At 35.5% G+C, this 19,091-nt stretch overlaps 3 protein-coding genes across 7 annotated transcripts; all 3 read right to left on the reverse strand.

Annotated features, from left to right (window-relative positions):
* Positions 1-357: 357 nt before the first annotated feature.
* On the reverse strand, positions 358-5,247 carry LOC103450843 (importin subunit alpha-4). The gene is made up of 10 exons (XM_008390245.4): positions 4,763-5,247; positions 3,938-4,034; positions 3,757-3,848; positions 3,538-3,669; positions 2,958-3,143; positions 2,629-2,792; positions 2,420-2,498; positions 2,129-2,257; positions 1,165-1,292; positions 358-1,050 (listed from the first exon to the last, which is right to left on the reverse strand). The coding sequence occupies exons 1-10, from the start codon at positions 4,979-4,981 to the stop codon at positions 672-674; spliced, it is 1,605 nt and encodes a 534-aa protein (XP_008388467.2). The 5' UTR covers positions 4,982-5,247; the 3' UTR covers positions 358-671.
* A 1,505-nt stretch (positions 5,248-6,752) lies between these two features.
* Positions 6,753-10,182, reverse strand: LOC103450841 (uncharacterized). 5 transcript variants are annotated; one of them, XR_001791734.3, is made up of 4 exons: positions 10,067-10,182; positions 8,768-9,622; positions 7,112-7,212; positions 6,753-7,002 (listed from the first exon to the last, which is right to left on the reverse strand). XR_001791734.3 is itself a non-coding variant. In XM_017336442.3 (3 exons), the coding sequence occupies exons 2-3, from the start codon at positions 9,297-9,299 to the stop codon at positions 7,190-7,192; spliced, it is 555 nt and encodes a 184-aa protein (XP_017191931.2). In that variant the 5' UTR covers positions 9,300-9,622; positions 10,067-10,182; the 3' UTR covers positions 6,753-7,189. The 5 variants fall into 5 exon arrangements, 2 of the variants coding, with proteins under 2 accessions (XP_017191931.2, XP_070665592.1); XR_001791736.3 differs by having other exon boundaries at positions 8,768-9,587; positions 10,067-10,178; XR_001791737.3 differs by having other exon boundaries at positions 8,768-9,587; positions 9,834-10,142.
* Positions 10,183-12,235: 2,053 nt separating this feature from the next.
* LOC114820037 (uncharacterized) lies at positions 12,236-12,853 on the reverse strand. Its single transcript, XM_029089909.1, has one exon. It carries the CDS (start codon positions 12,851-12,853, stop codon positions 12,236-12,238), a length of 618 nt encoding a protein of 205 aa, XP_028945742.1.
* Between the last annotated feature and the right edge of the window lie 6,238 nt (positions 12,854-19,091).

Consider the following 19,091-nt stretch of genomic DNA (forward strand, 5'->3'; position numbering starts at 1 on the left):
GGTAGGCAATGGCACTGCACTTGCTGCTAGTAACAAGGGAGGCGTATATTCTATATTCAATGGTGTATTAGGGTTGGATTCTACTTGCAACACGACTAATTAAACCCGACCTTGTTTGCCATTCTTCATACCCGTGTTTTTTTTTTTTTAATTTTGTCCTCTGATTCTCCGTTTTTTCATTCGATCCAAAAGCTAAAAATAACAAAGGTGAGCGCACATGGGGAGAAGCGGATTTTTACAAAATCAGTTCCCATTAGTGATGGTCTATTGAAAACTTCCCAAATGCTTTCTAGACTTCCCCAAAAACGTTACATTTAACTCTTAAAAACGGTAGAAAAAATAAACACGAAACAAAGATCAACAAATTCAGGATTCTAACAAGTAATGAACAACACAGAAACAAACACACAAGGCAGAAGCCATCATTTTAGTTCTAATTCCGCGTAAACACAAACAAGAGCGACAATTTTCCTTACTAGGAAGTATGGAACCGCAAAATAAAATGGACAGCCGCTTGCAGCCGTAGCACTTCCATCAAATTCGATAGACGAGCCTATGTTCATAACCAACAACCCTGGTTCTTGCCAGTGAGAGAAAAGCAGAATGAGGTTTGGCAATTCATCAAATGGAGGTGAAAAACCTGCACTGCTAGAAACCTAAACCACATTTGTTCATCCAAAATTGAAGCCACCTGGAGGAGGGTTGGGCTGGTTTGCTCCGAAAGTATAACCTTGTTGATTTCCATTTCCATTCCCATTCTCCTGGACTTCCTCGTCTTCCTCGGTCCAATATCTCTCCAAGAGCTTGACAGCCTTCTCGTAAATTTCATGGTTATCATGTGTCTGCAGATTCTCAATCTTATCCGACCCCTCGCATTCATCGATGATTTGTGCATAAAGATTGATCCCACCATTCATTCCCATATTTTTGTCAGCCTCACCCACCTTGAGAATGTTCTCAAGGCCTTCAAGGCACACTGTTACAATCCTTGGATCTGGGCAAATTAGAAGATCGCATAGCGGCTTAATACAACCTTGGGTCACCAAGAATCTGCAAGAAACATTAATCATGATTGTAAAATATTGGAAAAATTAAAAATATAACGGGAGCACAATCGCATAATGAATCTAATAGACATATTCCAGTGGTAAGGGTAGAGCTTACTGAATTTGTTCATGAGATCCTCCAGAAGTGGCATTTGAGATGGCCCACGCAGCCTCCTTTTTTATGTCAAACTCTGCATGTTGGAGAAGTTGCACAAGTGGGAAGATGATACCAGCGTCTATCACAGCCTGTTAAATAGTAACCAATATACAGTAAAATGCAAGGGATGCATCGAGAAAAATCATACGGATCAAATTAATCCTGAAAGAAGCCAAGCTACAGGATCAAGTAAACTTCCTTGCATCAAAAGGTATTAAGCACATGTATACATTTGCAAAGGCCACACAAAACTAATAAAGAAGTATAAGCATTTTCTTTGCAACGTAATGATATAACTTGCAGGAAACAAAATACGTCAAAAGCAAAATAAAAGTGTTACTAAATAACTAATTAAAAATATATCTCTTTCCCTGTGACAACTAGCTATGTTATGTATACTGTATAGAGTGCGGGGACCGTACCTAACAATTCCCCAGCCTATCTACCACTATATAAAAGTTATGCCACACAATCATCTTACTTGTAAAGAAGATTATGCAACACCAGACCAGACATCCACCCAAAACACAAACACTGTAGTATAGAGGATTTAGTGGGTGCCATGCATGGATCAAATGCATGAGATAAGCATTACTTATGTTGCGTTTGGAACTTTGGATTGGTGCTTTTTAAAAGAAAAGATTTGAATGACTTCCCGGACTATATAGTATAAGTATTAGCTTTTATATGAATGCAATCCACATGTTAAAACAGTGTCTGGAACATGGTGAACTTCAAATGCTCAAGAAATAATAAATATATATTTTTCATATTCTCTTTTCAGTTCATGAAGAAAGAGTATCAAATATTTATTTTTATGCTTTTCTTTTAATACTAGATGCATACAATTTAAACTAAGTAATCAAATCCATATCCCTAACTTCAATTACACATCTCTGAAATGTAATTTAGCAGAACTTTATACCTGTATTTGACCTTTATTTCCAGCTGTGATATTTGAAATTGTCCAACAAGCTTCTTTCTTGATGCTCTTTTTGTGATTTTGCTTGAGAAGTTGATTGAGGCAACTGAGAACTTGGTTGTCAATAGCATACTGGAAAACATAAAGGGGGTCAGTTTGTTGCCATATATAAGCGAAGAAAAATTGAGGCATTATATGAAAAATAAAAATTTAAATAAGACTCCCATCCAGCAAGAAGAGCAGATTTCAGAGGATATTAGGCTCTAAAGGGTATATAGCTATTAGTGTTAATACCTGAGTCTGGGCATCATCACCAGTAACAATGTTACCCACTGTCCGAAGAGCAGGTATAAGAACCGTAGGTGATGGATGACTGCCATAAACAAATTGTAGTTACAAAAACACACCCAAGGTGAATATGCCAAAGAACTATTCTGAAGTATATCAATCCATTGAAGACCAATGCCATATGTGAATAGTTTGTAGAGGGTTTAGAGACTTACAGCAAAAGCTCCACAAGCCGCGGGCATACACCTGCGTCAATCACAGCTTGAATTTTGTCATTTGAACCATCAGAGAGATAGGATAGGGCCCAGCAAGCATCTGTCAAGACTTCTTCATCATTCAAGTAAATGAGATGTTTTAGAAATGGCAAGGCAGGCTTCACCTGTAAGAGAACATGCCGATAACCAAGCAGAAAGGGTACTTATTACAGTTATGACAAGGCATCGACCCAAATTATTCTACAAAGGGATACCAGATGACATTTAACACATACGACTGCTGCATCTATAAAGTTTTAACAAAATAGAAGTCTTAAATGAGCCCAAACCTGATCAAATGGGGTTGGTGGTTTTCCACGACAAAAGTTAGATAGAGTCCAAGTAGCATTCCTCATCATGGATAACTTTGAATTTTCATTTAATTGAGCTAGCAATGGCATCAGTGCACCTTGTCCAAGAACAAGATCCCTGCAATTTGGTGAGTCACCAGCAACATTGCCTAGAGCCCACACTGCCTGTTCAGGAAACAAGAAATCAAGGATCGTCACCTAGTAAAGTCGAATAAGTAGAAATATCTGACAAAGGAAGGGAGACTATGAAAATAGAATCATTAAAACTTAGAACCTAACAAAACATATACCAAAATAATGAGCAGGATAATTCATAAAACTTATAGATATTGGAAATATTTCAAGATATGCAAGCCTCAGAATTATTTTGAAAGTCCAGAGACATTTTCCACAGCACACTCAAGTCAATGAAATTTCTGAACCTTGCTATTAACTTATATAGTGAAATTGGAAAATTAATGATATTCAAGACTAAAAAAATTTCAGAAAGTGCAAAGCCTAATTAGCAATGCTCTCAATCTCAGGTCAATGAAACTTGTGAAAGGTAAGGAGAAGGAACCTGCTCCCTGACATCATCACTGCCAGAGCTAAGAAGCTGCACAAACATGGGGACCGCACCATGCTCAATAACGACTCGTGTATGCTCTGATGTTCCTGATGCAACATTGGTCAAAGCCCATGCGGCTTCAAACTGCATATAAAGATGTAAGTCAACGTCAGTGTTTGATTACACCTTTTAAGGATAATTTCACTTAAACAAGAAATAAAGTTTCCATACTTGCAGTTGGGGCAAATCATGTCTTCCAAGAAACTCAACAAACCGAGGGACAGCACCAGCTTTTATAAACTCATCAATAGGAGGGCTGCGCTCTACACAAAAATGAAAAACAAACCTCAAACAGATCTTTTACATATATTGGAAAGAAAATGAACTTGAAGCATTTGATCTGCGCTCATACCAATTGATAATAACTTCCTAAATTGAGTAGTAGCCTCCAATTGCAGTGCAGGATCGTTAGACCATACTCCTTGCACCATTGACGGGATACTTTCCAACTGTTAAACAACACCAACATCAATTAAAGACCAAACCTTTTAATATAAGATAAAATATCAAGAAGAGGAAACGTAAAGAATGAACTTTATCTCATTCAAGATTCTCCTTTTCCCAGACTTCAAACAAAAATGAAACAAACTATATAACTTACTCTAAAGAAATAGGAACATTATCCGATGCCTTAACCGTAAGTGTAAAAGGTTTATTTCAACATAGAGAGCATGAACTGATAACTTCCTGCTTCCAGTTATCTTCTCAACAAACGCATTCATTCAAATGAATTCCAAACACTATGTAGAGTTTTGAGCCATGCTTTTCTCAGATCGAAAAGACTTTCAGATATCATGTATCATTCAGCGCTTTCCAAACTAGTTGTGCTATTCTTTAAAAGCATTGAGAGGACAATACTCAATAATTCAGCACTTCCTTTCACTTTCCCACAGTTTCTCTGTACTCATGCACAACAGAAAAAAAAAATCCAACGAAATCCGAAATAAGCATACAAAGATCGATTAACCCTTACAATCAACTTCTTATTAAACGGTAATTCCCATTTCAATTCCTTACACTTTCTTAGCAACCAAGCATACGCAGATAAACTAACTAATCTCACAACAATTCCAAATAAAGCATAATTCAAATCCCCTAATCACTAATCAAAAAGAACAAAACACAAATTAAAGCTAAGAACTTTCAAACAAAAATCAGCAAAAACACGAAGCAGTACCCTCTTCTCCAAAACGAAGGTGGACTGGGACCCATCAAGCAGCTGCTGCTGGGACTGACTCAATCCTTCCCTCCTTTTCTTGAGCAAACTATCCTCCCGCTTATTCTTCCTGATCTCCACCAAGTTGTCTTCCCTCCTCCGCCGCGCTTCCTCCGCGTCGACCCCCGTCTTATACGATTTCTTCCGCACATCGGCCCTCGTGCCCGGCCGCAGAGACATTGCGTTTCGGATTCGTGGGGTTTTGCTTCGCTTCTGGGTTTCTGTGTTATTGCGCCGGCCGATTGTTCGATGAAATTACTCAGAGGGCCACAGCGAAGCAAAAAGGGAATCGGATTTCGGAGTACGCGTGAGTAGGCGGGAATATAATAGGCGGGTTTGGGGCTTGGCAGGAATCGTATGCAAGTTCGTATATATTCGTATACGACGCGTGTACGGAATCACCAGTCCATTTTTTTTTTTGGAACTTTAACGAAAAGCACTGGTACTGTTCACTTTAACGAAAAACCACATTTTTACACTAAAAAGTCAATCATGGTATTATTCACTTTATCCTTTATTTTGTCCTTGTCATTAAAACTCAAAGTTTTCAAGTCCTTTTCATTAGTTTTCCTTTTTTTTTTTGTTTTTATATTTTTTTTTACGAACAAACGATATTATCTACATTAAGAATTAGGGGAGTGAGCTAAAACCTCATAATGAGCTAGCAATAATATGGTTCAAATTCACATTTGTCGAAAATCGAACCTAATACCGTAGTACTAAGCGCCCAGTCCAATTATAATATAACAATGAAATGTAAAATCTTGTTATCCATTGTATGACGTCAAACTTCACATGTGACACATTATGCTTAAAATAACCATAGGTAGAAGATATCTAGTTTTGATATAGAAGGTATCCCATCACATATTCATAGTAGACTGTCCCCTCTCACCAGTAGCGGAGCCAAGGTGGGGGCAATGGGATTCCTTGACCCCAATAACCTTGTGGCCAAACAACAAGAAGAAGAAGGAGCTAATAAAGTTTGTTTGTGTTTGTTTGATTAGTTTCTTGGGGTTTAGAACTTGACAGAAAAATGGAACAAAGAATGCAGAGATGTTGGATGACTACAAGGCTGTGCAAATTGCATCTGCCATCACTTCATTTAATAAGGAATGTTTGTAAGGTTTGGTGCATTGCCAACTCCCAAAACATTTTTTAAGAGTTTGGGGGACGAGAACTTAAACAAATATTACACCAATTCTCCTCCAGATTTGATCCTAGCCCTTCATTGGGGTTTTAAGCGATCTAATCTGGAGTGTACACTTGTCACTCTCACACACACATACAAAGCATTTAAACTGAAAACTAGCCGTTAGGACTAAACCCTTCTTTTCTTCTTTCTTCTTCGATGCAGCAGCAACTCATCCATTGGAGCTCCACTTGCTGTCGTCGATCCTTGGAACTAGAAGCAGTTTAAGGTCCAACAGGAGCTGCTACTCCATTTGTTAGCCATCACTCCATCAGCGCCTCTTCTCCGACCCTTGCTAAATCTTCCCACCACCGTGAATTTAAGGCCTGGCAGCCTCCAGATCGTCAGACCTGCGTTTTCGGCATGCCCTGTCTCGTAATGGAAGCTCAACTTTTGACCCCATTGTCTTAAATTCCTGGCTCCGCCACTGCCTCTCACCATCCAATTCCGATACTGCATGAGATGACATCATACTTTTGGTTTCCGTAAAACCGGTGGCCCCAAGGAATTCTTCCATGGGAGTTTGGATCGGGTTTGGAGTACCAAACCTCTGCTCTTTCCGCTATATGAAACTAAAGGTACGTGCAAGAATGTTTTTATTTGTCAATCTCTTTTATTTTTATTTTTGAATAAATTATGTTAGGGACGGGCACCTCGGTTGCAGAAGGTGTCAGGACGGGAGGTTATATCGACGGAGAAAGTATGTGCAAGGGATGAAACCTTCGATCGAGCAGGATGCAGACGTGCAATTGAGCAAGATGAAGGGGCAACAAAACTTTGAATTTTCTTTCAACAATAAAATTAGTACAGTGGAATGCAACTTCGGTGCACAAGGTTTTACAAAATTTATAAAAGCCGAATCTGCTCAACCACAATTTACTGCAGTAGGTGAAAAACAGAATTGAATGTAGACAACCAGTGCCAGTTACACCTCAGAGACCATGACTAAGGAAAAGAAATGTAGCTACGATGATTTCATATGCCTCTTCTTGTCTTTGCACTACGCGGCCTGCAAGCAAAACGAAAGATCTTCCCAGATAAATCGAACGGTATGAAAATAAGCTGAAGACGGAATTCAGATTCTACATCAGAAGTTGGAAAGGAAAAAGCACTTTTACCTTGTAAAGACAGAGCCAGCCTATGAGTTGCACTCGCAGACGGGGTTGTCTGTACTGTGGGATTTATGAAAACGTAGTTCATGCACGAGAACCCAAGATTCCTGAAGTCAACGATAAACATACGTGAAACTGTGTCATGCTTATTAAATTGTAGGCATGTATTACAAACAAAAAGAAACCGGATTCAACAACGAGTAGTTGGTTATCATCTTATCTCCCTATTGGTGATGCAATTGCTACTTCTGGTATAATATTTTGTAATATGTTTTTTGACATACTGAAATTCATGAACAAAATACTCTCAAGTCGTATATTGAATCCCAACGATGAGAATTACTTCGCGGTTAAAGTACTAGACATTTCAAGAACTTCCGTAATTGAACAAAAAAATATTGAACCTGAAGAGAGATGTTATGAAATGAGTAAACTGGGATTTGTAGCTCAGAAACCATCCAAATAAGGAGAAAATGTTACTGAAGAAAAAGTGATAGTGTTATCGCTGAGAAAAGTTACAGAATTATATCAACAGAGTGTCAAGACTAAAAGGTCGTACCCAGTGCACAAGGCTCCCGCTTTACGCAGGGTCTGGGAGAGGTGAATGTCGGCTAGCCTTACCCCCATTTATGAAGAGGCTGCTCCCAAGTCTCGAACCCGAGACCTACCGCTCATGTGGATAAAAAAGTTACAGAAGTATATCGAAGTTCGGTATGGGATACCATACCGAAACTAGTATCCCGAATCCCAAACCGAAATTTTTCGGGACGGGAATTTGAAGACCAATCCCAAATCAAATTTTCGGGAATCCGAAATATTTTTGGGATTTCGGGACAAATCGGGAATCCCAAATTGAAATATGAAATTATGAATTGCTCTTCAAATATATAATTCAAGAACACATTCATGAACTAGGAATGTCATTTCATTCACACTACCATTTAATCGAACACCGGCATGCCTGGCTGTTTTTATCATAGTCAAAATTCAAATTAATTAAACCATTTTTGCAATCTTGAGAGACAAAAGAATCAAACCTTCTGAAATCATCAGTCATGGCAGCAGCAATAATAAAATCCAAATGAATATCAAATAGAACATGAAAAATATGCAAGATGTAGGGCATTCCAGGTTGCAAAGCATGAATTAGAAACTACTAGCATCAATTATAAGAGAATAATATATATGTATAAATATATATATATATATATAATAATTAATATTATATATTTTCGGTTTGGTATGGGATTCCTGAAATATTGAGAAGCCAATCCCAAATCCCGTACCAAAATTTCGGAATTGGTTTAGGATAGCATCCCAAAAATTTCGGGAATTTCAGTTTGGGAAATTTTTGGTTTGGGATTGGGATTTTTTCGGTTCGATTCGGGATTTTCGGGATTTTTTTCCACCCTATCGATAGTGGCAAATATATGAATAACGATGCAACAACAACAACAAAGCCTTTTCCAACTAAGTGGTCGGAACACAAATCAAAGTATGGTCCCGGCGATATAGAAAAAAATTTCCATGGCCAAAATCTAAACAGAATTGACTCAGCTTAAGTACAAAATTTAGACCTTATTGTCATGGAAATGTGTCAGCCCAAGAAGAGTAACATAAAAAATCAAAACACGTAGTAACCACAAGCAGAGACAGAATTACCTTGAAAGATTATCACAAAGAAGAAGATAGCGGTTACAACCATTGCCAAAAAGTTGATCTTTGAAGACGAGGTTTTATCAGCTTTCATTCTCTTCAATGCATTCATTCTCTCTCTCCTTGCACGCCGCAACCTCGCACGCTTTGAAATTTCGTTGACCAATTCTATATCAGCTGCATGTAATGCTGGCCCTGTAGGAGGCCGAGGTGGCTTGGGATGCTTCTTAGGGATCTTCTTTTTCTGTTTATCTCCCATTCTATTCTCCACTCCTCCTTCTGTCATTTTCCCCGTGCTACTACCTAACATATCCATATTCTCACCAATACTCGAAACATTCTTGCTTGTGCTTAGTCCATCACTAGCTGCTATTGATCCATCAACATACAAGTATCCACTTCTTGCCCTAGCCATTGTTTTCCTGGGACGCTTACCATCTGAACTTGACTCTTCATGTACTTCTTCATCGGAGCTTTCAGTGTCACCACTTTCCAAGTCAAAATCCAGATCACTTTCTCGAGAACCTAGTTCATCCATTACATACCTAACTTTGGACTTGCCCTCTTAGCCTCTAACACCTCAAAGCAATAAATCTTTGATTCAAACACAGAACAACCTATACAATATTTTCAGCTACGTCCGCTAACCCATTCCTAAGATCAATGACACCTCTTTATAGCCATCAAACCCTTAATCTCAAGCAAGAAACCGTCTTTTCCTACAGTAAGAACTATTCATACATAAAAGCTACAAAATTTGCTTCTGAATTTCCCTAACTAAAGCTTATCCCAAACAGCGAAAAGGGTTTACGACAGTGTCATCAACCTAACCTCAAAAAAGCGCCCATTTGTTCTCATATCCTGGCATTCAACACAAAATACCAAAAATACAAAAAATTAACACAACAAAACTGTCGAATAGCTACGAAATGTTTATCCGATTAAAAATGCAGTTTGTAATAAGTTATACACAAACAATAATCATATTTCAATAACCCTATAACCTTCATGGTTTGTTTGGCACCCGAGAAAAAGCAAGAAAACAAAAGCAATTTATGCAATTTTAACTCACATTTTCTGATTGTAAGGATTGAGAACATAAAATCCAACTCGCACTTAATAATACACTTCTCGATTGGGTTGCCCAATTCTCCATTTCAATCCAAGTAAAGAGAAAGACAATGCGGATTGTAATTTTCCCAAAGCTTGTTAATTTCTTCGTTTATTCAGCATTTTCTCGGTAACCAAACACAACCCAGATTTGAAAAGGCATGATCGGAATCGTAATGGTATGAAAGCACGTACCTTGCGGCTGCAGAGCGAAGGATGGAGGAAGGAGAGAGAGGCAGGCAGGCAGCCGAGATCTTAATTTGGGCTATTTCGAAAATATTGAAAAACTTTGGGGTTATTATGGAATGATGTCGTAGGACCACAGCAGTGCCCTTATAGACGACATACCGTATCTGTTTCTATTTTTGGCCAGATTCTTTCATTTGTTGCTCTTTTTGGTACAAAAGTCAATGAGAAATGATTTTTTACCGTTATCTATAGTAGGTTATTGATGTTAATTGAAGAATTCTATAGCTAGATAAATGTTGAGGAAAATTTCTCAAAGTGAGATTCTTCATAAATTCTTTGTCATCTTATATTTTTTATATAATATTTTATAATGTTGATACTAAAATGGACGTTAAACTGAAGTCTATAAAGATTCTCATTTTTGAGAGATTTCCTTTAGCTTGTAATTGGCAAAGTTATTCTTAGAACAAGATGCCTTATATACCTGTCATTATCGGTAGTATTAAAAAGTTATTCGTATTACATTATCGATTGTATTAAAAAGTTATTGATGCTACTTTGGGTATAAAATATTGATGATATCGGTAGTCCAAAAACATGGAAATTTCGATGGAAATATCGGGATATTATCGATATCGATAAAAAGTGAATAAAAACCAAGGAAATTGTAAGAAAAACTTAGAAATTTTTATTGAAACTTTGCAGGATGTTTATTTAGTCAATTATCTATTAGTTTATCACAAAAAATTGGAAGGAAATGCATTGCATGATGGATTTAACTAATTTAAGTTGATTATATAGCGAGCTGGCAAACATTGTGAGTGTAGAAAATATGTAGTAATTAATGAAAGAAGTTTAAACACACCATAATCATTTATATATAATGAATTAGTACAATATTTTACACTTTATACATTGCATGGTAAGACACATGAGTGACTTATTACCATATAGAGTTCCTATCAAGGTCTAAAATATCGATGATATCGGAAATATCGGTAGTCCAAAAACATGGAAATTTTGATGGAAATATCGGGATAATATCGATATTTTAGACCTAGAGATAGTCATTGAAAATGAAAAGAACAAAAGCGAATTAAATAAACAAGTTTAAGAAGGGTGTAGTCAAACTAAGATTTTAAAGGATTTTAAAAGTGATATATTTGATAGGATTTAAGAGGATTTAAGACTCCTACAAAATTCATATGGATTTTAAAGAATTTGAACGAATTTAGTTTGTAGATTTTGGTGGATTGTGGTGAATTTTTATATAATTTTTTTATTGAAAAAAAGAAAAGAAAAATATTTCCCCTTTCCCTACTGTACTCAATAGTCACTTTATCCCCTCCATTTTCGTACTCGAGATTTCGAATTGAACTTCACAACCGCTTATATAAGAAAAACGAGAATAACTTACATGACACGAGTACATTGTCACATGGTGTCTCATGCCAAAGAAATAAGGGCATGGGAACAGAAACTTACATATCTTTATTTTATTGGCACAAAACGTTACTGTGTCGGTGTACTCATATCATATAAATTATTCTCAAGAAAAACAGAGGATCACTTGTTGAATGTGGTGAGCGCCTTTCGACCTTTGCCCTATTGGATGGATATTGATTCTTTGTGCAGGTGGAACTTGATGAACGAAAAGTTATGTATACAAGTTTGAAGTCAAGTGTACTACAGATGAACTGCAATGTCTAACAATTGTGACTGAATTCTAATTAAACTATATCCTTGATAACATCAGAACAATATTAGCCTCAAAATTATTTTCAAATATTTATCATCAGAAAGGGGACGATTGTTAGTAAAGCAATTAATGAAAATCCATTCCAGAAAATATTAAAGAAATTCAGATTTACATTCCAAAGTTTCACGCGATCCTCTCACAAGAAGTGCATGAGGCAAAAAAAAAAAAAAAAGTGCTATAATCACTAATCAAACAAGAAACAAAAACGAAGATCTTTTGGGGGAGGATTGGTGCCTTGTACGCCATCATTGCTGAAAAGCTAATCTCGCTTAATCTTTCTTCTTTTGAAAAAAAAAATGAACATGATTGAACTAAATTTAACTCATGAGAAATCATTCATCAAAGCATAAACACAGTAAAACAAAATCCCTATACTTCAACATATGCATTGTGGTGAAGAAGTAGAAGTAGAATGTTTAAAGTATTCCCAAGAGCTTGTTCCCAATAAGAAAGGAAGCATAAACATCATGAATTGCATACTTGACCTCCTCCTCGGAAAAAACTACTTTGCCACTCCAACTAGGTTCCCGAGAACTAGAAGCCCCAACACCACTCCCCTCTGCCCCTAGTGGTGTCCGTGGCTTAATATCCAAGCCAACTTCACCTCCCAATACTACCACCTGACTGCACATTTCAAGATTGGGCTTCTTCAAAACCCTAGCTACCAAATGACCCAACTCTACCCCTGCCTTGCATATAAAAAAGTTCCTACTATAAAGCTTCACCTTTGATCTCATTGCTACACCTACAAAACAGATGGTGTCATCAGAGAGAAGTAGCATGAGTTCTTTACAATAATGCAAGGGTTTACCGTCATTCAAAATCGCTGGGATAATCAAGCAGTGATTTCCAGCACAAAGAAGCAACTGGTAGACGTCTCGGTTATATTGATCAACCTTAAAATCAAGTCCCATAACACGACGTTTTTCCATAAAACTCATCAGCTCTGATATTTTTCCAGCGATCAAACGAACATCCGTGACAACACTTACCTTGACTTTGACACCATGAACTGTGACTTCATAGTTACCCATCTTCTCCAGGAAATGGTAAGGTATCATGATGAACTGTATATTGTGTTCCTAAGTAGAACTTATAAATCCCGAAGTGGAAAATTAGTTGGGAAGATGTCAGAATAATTTGACCTTTAAAAATCAAGGAAAAGATGGAGTCCTAGCCTACTATAGTAGGCTTCTCCTCCCTACGATTATCTTATTAGAATATTTGTAGGAAGCAAACATAATTTCCCAATTTTAATATAAGTGAGTAATTAAGGATCAATTTCCAATTGCAATAGTATATAAACTAGGACATCCAAACCTCTTTCAATAAGACTTTTCCAAACCAACTTGAAATCAAACATCTACGGATGCAATTCAAATTATAGAATCAAAGAACTACTAATGCAAACATAATGCAGAGGATTCAAATATTACTGATATCCAATTTGCATAATCAACATTGTGATCAAATTGACAAAGCCAACTCAAAATAATTTGCTTCCATTTATCTCGCCGAACTTAACAACAATAATGTTAAGCTTCAGTTAACAACAAATTTTGTTAACTTTCAAATTACTCCAACACAATGAGTAATAAAGTAATAATTCAACCACTTGCTTAATCAAACCACAATATGATTCATAAGCATCAAAATAAATTATAACTTCACAAGACATGAACCAACTTGCGAAACAAAACCAAAATTGTTTGCCCCACTCATCCATGCCAAACTCAGTATTAACAATTAATACTTCGTTCCAATTATCTCATTACTCAAACATAATGAATAACATGATCATCATTCAACCAGTTGCTTACACAAAAATCTTTAAAAAAAATCCGTAAGCAACACCATACATAATTATATTACAATTCCACCAAATGCCTTGTCAAATCAAAAACGATTTTAAAGCATGACAAGAATTATAATTTAAAACTAATAGCTGACTTAAATACCCTTAGACTTATGCTCACATTCAAACATATGATTCTCCCACTTGAGCATAAGTTGAAAGTATTGCACAACTGAAAAAGAATTCAGATATATAAACCAATTGGTTCCCAATTTGTCACCAAGATAATAATGCATAATCTAAAAAAAAAAAAGTCTCATTCCTTTGGGGAAAACTTATCTCACATAAACCCAAAATGACCAATTTCTAGTATGATCAAAATCAGAAAATCAAACACAACATTTTTGCACTCAGTTTGATCTTAACTGGTTCATTATCCATCAAAGAAGATCAACCAAACTTTTTTATAATGTCTAGATCATATCACAATAATGTCTTGATTAACACAAGATAATCAAGACCACTACTTCTTCTGCAAAACTCAAAATACATCTTCATGCTAGGTTAGTTTTACAAAAAGATAGAATACTCATGAATCAAATATATGTATTCTGTTCACAACTATGTGAATACCAATTCAATTATCTTTATAGTGAGTTCAAGTAAGAAGAATTCATCATAAATTTAGCTTCAAAGAAAATGGCAAATCCAGATTTCACATATCCTGAATAAATCCAAAAATTAATCGAACTGACACAACATATCTTGCAATTTGCGATTCCAAACGAAATAGTGGAAGCAAACATCATAACTTTAAAAACCAAAGAAGATGAAGTCATAATCAACTTCAATATTAAGTTTCTCCTCTTTACCAGATACACAATGTTCAACCAAACAATGGACCTTCAGTTCAATAATGAGTTTTTTTTTTCCCTTGTGATAGCGATGATCACTATTTTTATAGGCAAACAATCTTTACGAATATCCTATTAGCATCCTTGTAAGAAACAAACATTGTCTCCAATTTTAACATAAATGAGTAATTTAGGATCAATTTCCAATTCTAAACCTCTTTCAATAAGACATTTCAAACCAATTTGAACCCAAACATCCGGCCAAAATATTCCTACATTTATGCTCATATTCTACAGGAGTAATGCTAGAGAGACCAAAATTTTAAACTAAATTTGCAAACAAAATGATGTGATTGTAGATAATTGAATCATCAATTAAGTGTTGATTAGCGTGCTTATTTTTTATTGATGACACATTATGTAGTTTGCAAATTTAGCTTAAATTTTTGGTTCATGTAGCATTATTCTTGTAACAAAGACACATGCAAGGAGGGGCGGATACCCCCAAAACCCTATGGAAGCCTGAAGAAACACTTGTGATCGATCTTTGGGATCCTCCAACAATTTAGGCAGGTGCAGAGGGACGGATCTATTAAGGGCCATGGGTGGCCTTAGACCACTCAGAAGCCGGGATAATCTCTATGAGGACCTTAGAGGATCACCCAAGTCTGGACGGAGCTAGAAATTTCTTCTATTGGGGCAACCAGAAAATCAACTAAGAAAACCTTATTATAGTATGGCTTATACCTAATATGATAATAGGGATGATTTCAAATGATGATGCATCACAATTCCAATGTTACAAAAATTTCAATGTAGTAGTGGAAAGTGGCAAAGTGATAAGAAAAATATTAATACATGATCATGCGAGAGAGGTTTTTCAGTTTGAATCACAGAACAAGAGCATTTTTGCTCATATAATATTTAATATGGAGTATATGTAATATGAAGGTATGTTGGGTATTATAATATATTTTCTTCAAAGATAACGCGTGTGTATTGTATAATTGTAGTCTACAACTTAACAAACGAATCACTTGAGTGGGAACATATGCCCCTAGTGAGCCTTCATTGGCTCCGTCCATGAGTCTGGGCATGTGCAATGGTGGAGCCAGGAATTATTTGGTGGGTGGGCTAAACTAAAATTATTACTACGAGATCAAATGGTTACATTTTTTTGTTACTTGCATAAAGTTACACAATAACAAGCTTGAAATCAATAATTTAAAGTAAGAAATTTAAATCTGAATAAAGCAAGTTTTCAACTAGATTTAACAAAGAAAACATTTAAAGTTGCAACTTATAATAGAAAGAAATAGACATCATCAATCTTGTCATAACAACCTAACAAATAAAAGGAAAAAAAAATACATATTCAAGTTGTGCCCTTCGATCCTTAATAGAATTGAAATCATTTGTTATTATCTGAATCAATCTTTTCGACAAGCTCTTTTTCAATGTAAACAACCATTGAATCTGCTAGAAATTCACTCTCCATCTTGTTGCGAAGTCTTATTTTAATAAGATTCATTGCTGAAAAAGCTCGTTCAATAGTTGTTGTGGAAACGATAAGAATCAATACAAGTCGAATTAACCTATCAATCAAATAATACCTTTCTTACTTCTTTGTTTCAATTGAATTTTTAAAGTACAAACTCTTAAAATTCAAACAATAAACAAATAAAATTATCAAAACTTAAGAATAAATTGATAAAAAACTTACCTATTGATGAGAAATATCAATAAACTTTCTCAATTGTATGCTCGGTTTATATGAACTGCAGACGAAACTCTCTGAAAAGTGAAAAATCGGCCACTGTTGTACCCCCTCCCAAAAAGCCGAAATAATAAAGTATTAAAACCTAGGAAACCTAAAATAATAAAATATTAAAACTTACTTTTTAAAACTGGATGACTATTCCTAAGAAACCTAAACTAATCAAATATAAAAACCTATGTACTCCCTAGAAAACCTAGGAAACGTGTGTTAGTAACTTTAACAGAGTAATTAATTTTTTACTGTATTGATTGAAGTAAACAATTTATTTAATATTTATTAATTCTTGCTTTTTCTGAAAGTAGCCATAGTTTTCAGAACTTTTACTTATGGGGGGTATAACAATTAAAAACAATAAAATAGTTTAAATTATTAGTATTTTTAACCTCAAACAACTAAAACTCTTTCTATACTACAGCCCACCGTAACCTTGTTACTGCCTCTGCCGTTGGGCGTATGGTAGAGGAGAAGAAGAGCAGAGCTGCAGAGTGTTTTGGTATTCTGCAAACTAGAAGGAAGAAAGAGGAAGAATACTTTTTTTTTTTTTTTTCAAATGACTTAGGAAAACTGTGCGTTTGATGTATGGTTTGAAAACACCCTCTAAGTACAACGGTGCGTTCAATACAACGTTCTTTAATATATAGTTTTTGTAATTTTTTTATTATAAAAAATGGTTCAACTTTCAAACAGAGTCAGAACTTTTCCAATTCCATTTCTAACTCCTAATTGACTAATCCCATTCTCCAGTCACCTCTCAACCCAACCGAAGGACACCCACCATCACCACTCTAGTCTCCTCCCTAGTCTTCACAAACTAAATAGTTCAATTCCAATTTTAGATAATTTTAATTATATTCTGGATATTTTCGCTCTAGTTGACAATAAATCTATAATGAAATATTTTTGGGTGTGACACTTCGTCGTGGATAAATTTCGTCTTTGTAATTTGTATTTTCATCTAATATTTGTTTGAATTTTTATATTGGGACCATCCAATCTTAAAATCATGCATCTGCCATTAGGTGCAATGGAGAGGCTTTTTGCCTCCAGAGATGTGCAGGCAACAATGCTTATAACGAAGAAGAAGAGGTTTCGCAACCTTCCAACTTTAAACCCAAGTTGCCCTATCCCCCACCACCATTTACCGTTCTAACGCCTTTAGCTGCCTAATTTTATTTCTTCCAAATTCACATAAGTTTTTAATCCTAGACTCTATTCCCAACTCCCAATTGATAATATATATGTTACATTAACAAATTTTATCTTTGTAGATTCACTAATTGCTTTATTTTTCTAAGGAAAATTTGTTAGTTTTATTACCTTTGAGATTAATCTTGATTTATTCAATGAACCAAATTTAATAGAAAATAATGATATGAAACTAATTGAAATTATAAATCCACCATTGCATGCAAGAAGGTGTAATATATTATCCGTAGGCCGAGTTCGGTTTATACTTCGCATAGAGAAAAAAAAACAGTGCGCCTCGAAAACCCAAATTCCCATGCAAAAGTCCAAACACAAATCTGTGTCTCACAAGCCCACAGGCAAAACCCAAATTCCCGGGTTTCCACGGCATGACTTCAATAAGTTATATAGGAAAGCAGCATGAGTATGTACATCTGTTAATGTAGTCGTAGTTTCATCTAAGATAATATTAGAAAGACTAAATTTGTAAATGAAATTTACAAATTAAATAATGTGTCACTAATAGAAATGAATAAGTTTATCAACGCTTAAGTAATAATCCAATTATCAACTTCCATGTCATTTAGTTTACAAAATTTAGTTTACAAATTAATTCTCTCTAGCATAACTCATTTGATCTGATACAAAATCCGTCTTCTTGCCCCAATTAAGCTGTATCTCACTCAATTACTAAACCGTCGTCAGTAATTTTAGCATCAATGTCACTTGGAGATTGAAACTTTCAATTTTGGGAATAGTAAAAGGAGATTGAAACTTGAGACCGAGAGAAATATTACTAGACAAAAGCTAATTAAAAGCTAACTAGTTAAGTGGGATCATCTGTCTTGGATGTTTTGTTCGTTGCCCTATTGGAATCGGACAACTATTGTGACATTTTAACTTAGGCCTTATGTAGTAATTTAGGCGAGTTTAATTCCTTTATTTAAGAATCTGCACTTTAAATTTTTATTTCTATAAAACTATTGCTATAATGATGCGAATTTGATAGAAGTGAGCTCTATCTTTTAATTAAGAAACTCATTTATTTTTCTTTTTCCTTACTAATCATGATTTTTCATTTTAAACTGACCTTTAGTTATTTGTCAAGAACTTGCTATAAATTTACATGAAAAAGCAGACAAACAGTAGTTTAGCATTGAATATCGTTGGAGAAAAAAGAATGATTGGTATGATTGTAGTGTTGTTGGAAAAGAAAGAGACATAAGCCCCCATTTTCATGCCTAAAAGCTCTGCGATCGAACTGATTAAAGCATGCCTTTTAGGGCTTCTTGCCAATAAGGTGGGAAGCATAATCATCATGAATTGCATACTTGATCAGTTACTCAGTTAAAGCTTTGGCATTCCAATCAGGAACAATGCAACTTCCACTTGAGACCAATTCTTCTGCATTTAAAATAGGTGTGGTCTCTCAGTGGACTCAATAAGTGATTGACACGTATTTATTATCCTGACTTTTCTTAGTTTTGTTGCCATAAATTTAATGTGTCTTATTGGGACCATAGAGAGGCCACACTTATTTTGAATGTAGAAGATTTGATCTCCTTCCACCTGGGGCTGTGCCTGCAGCAGCTGGCTTAATATTAAAACCAACTTCACTTGCCAACTTCGCTAATCCACATTTTACGAAATTGGGTTTC

Source organism: Malus domestica, chromosome 12, assembly GCF_042453785.1.
Source record: "Malus domestica chromosome 12, GDT2T_hap1".
In the NCBI taxonomy this organism is placed as follows: Eukaryota; Viridiplantae; Streptophyta; class Magnoliopsida; order Rosales; family Rosaceae; genus Malus; species Malus domestica.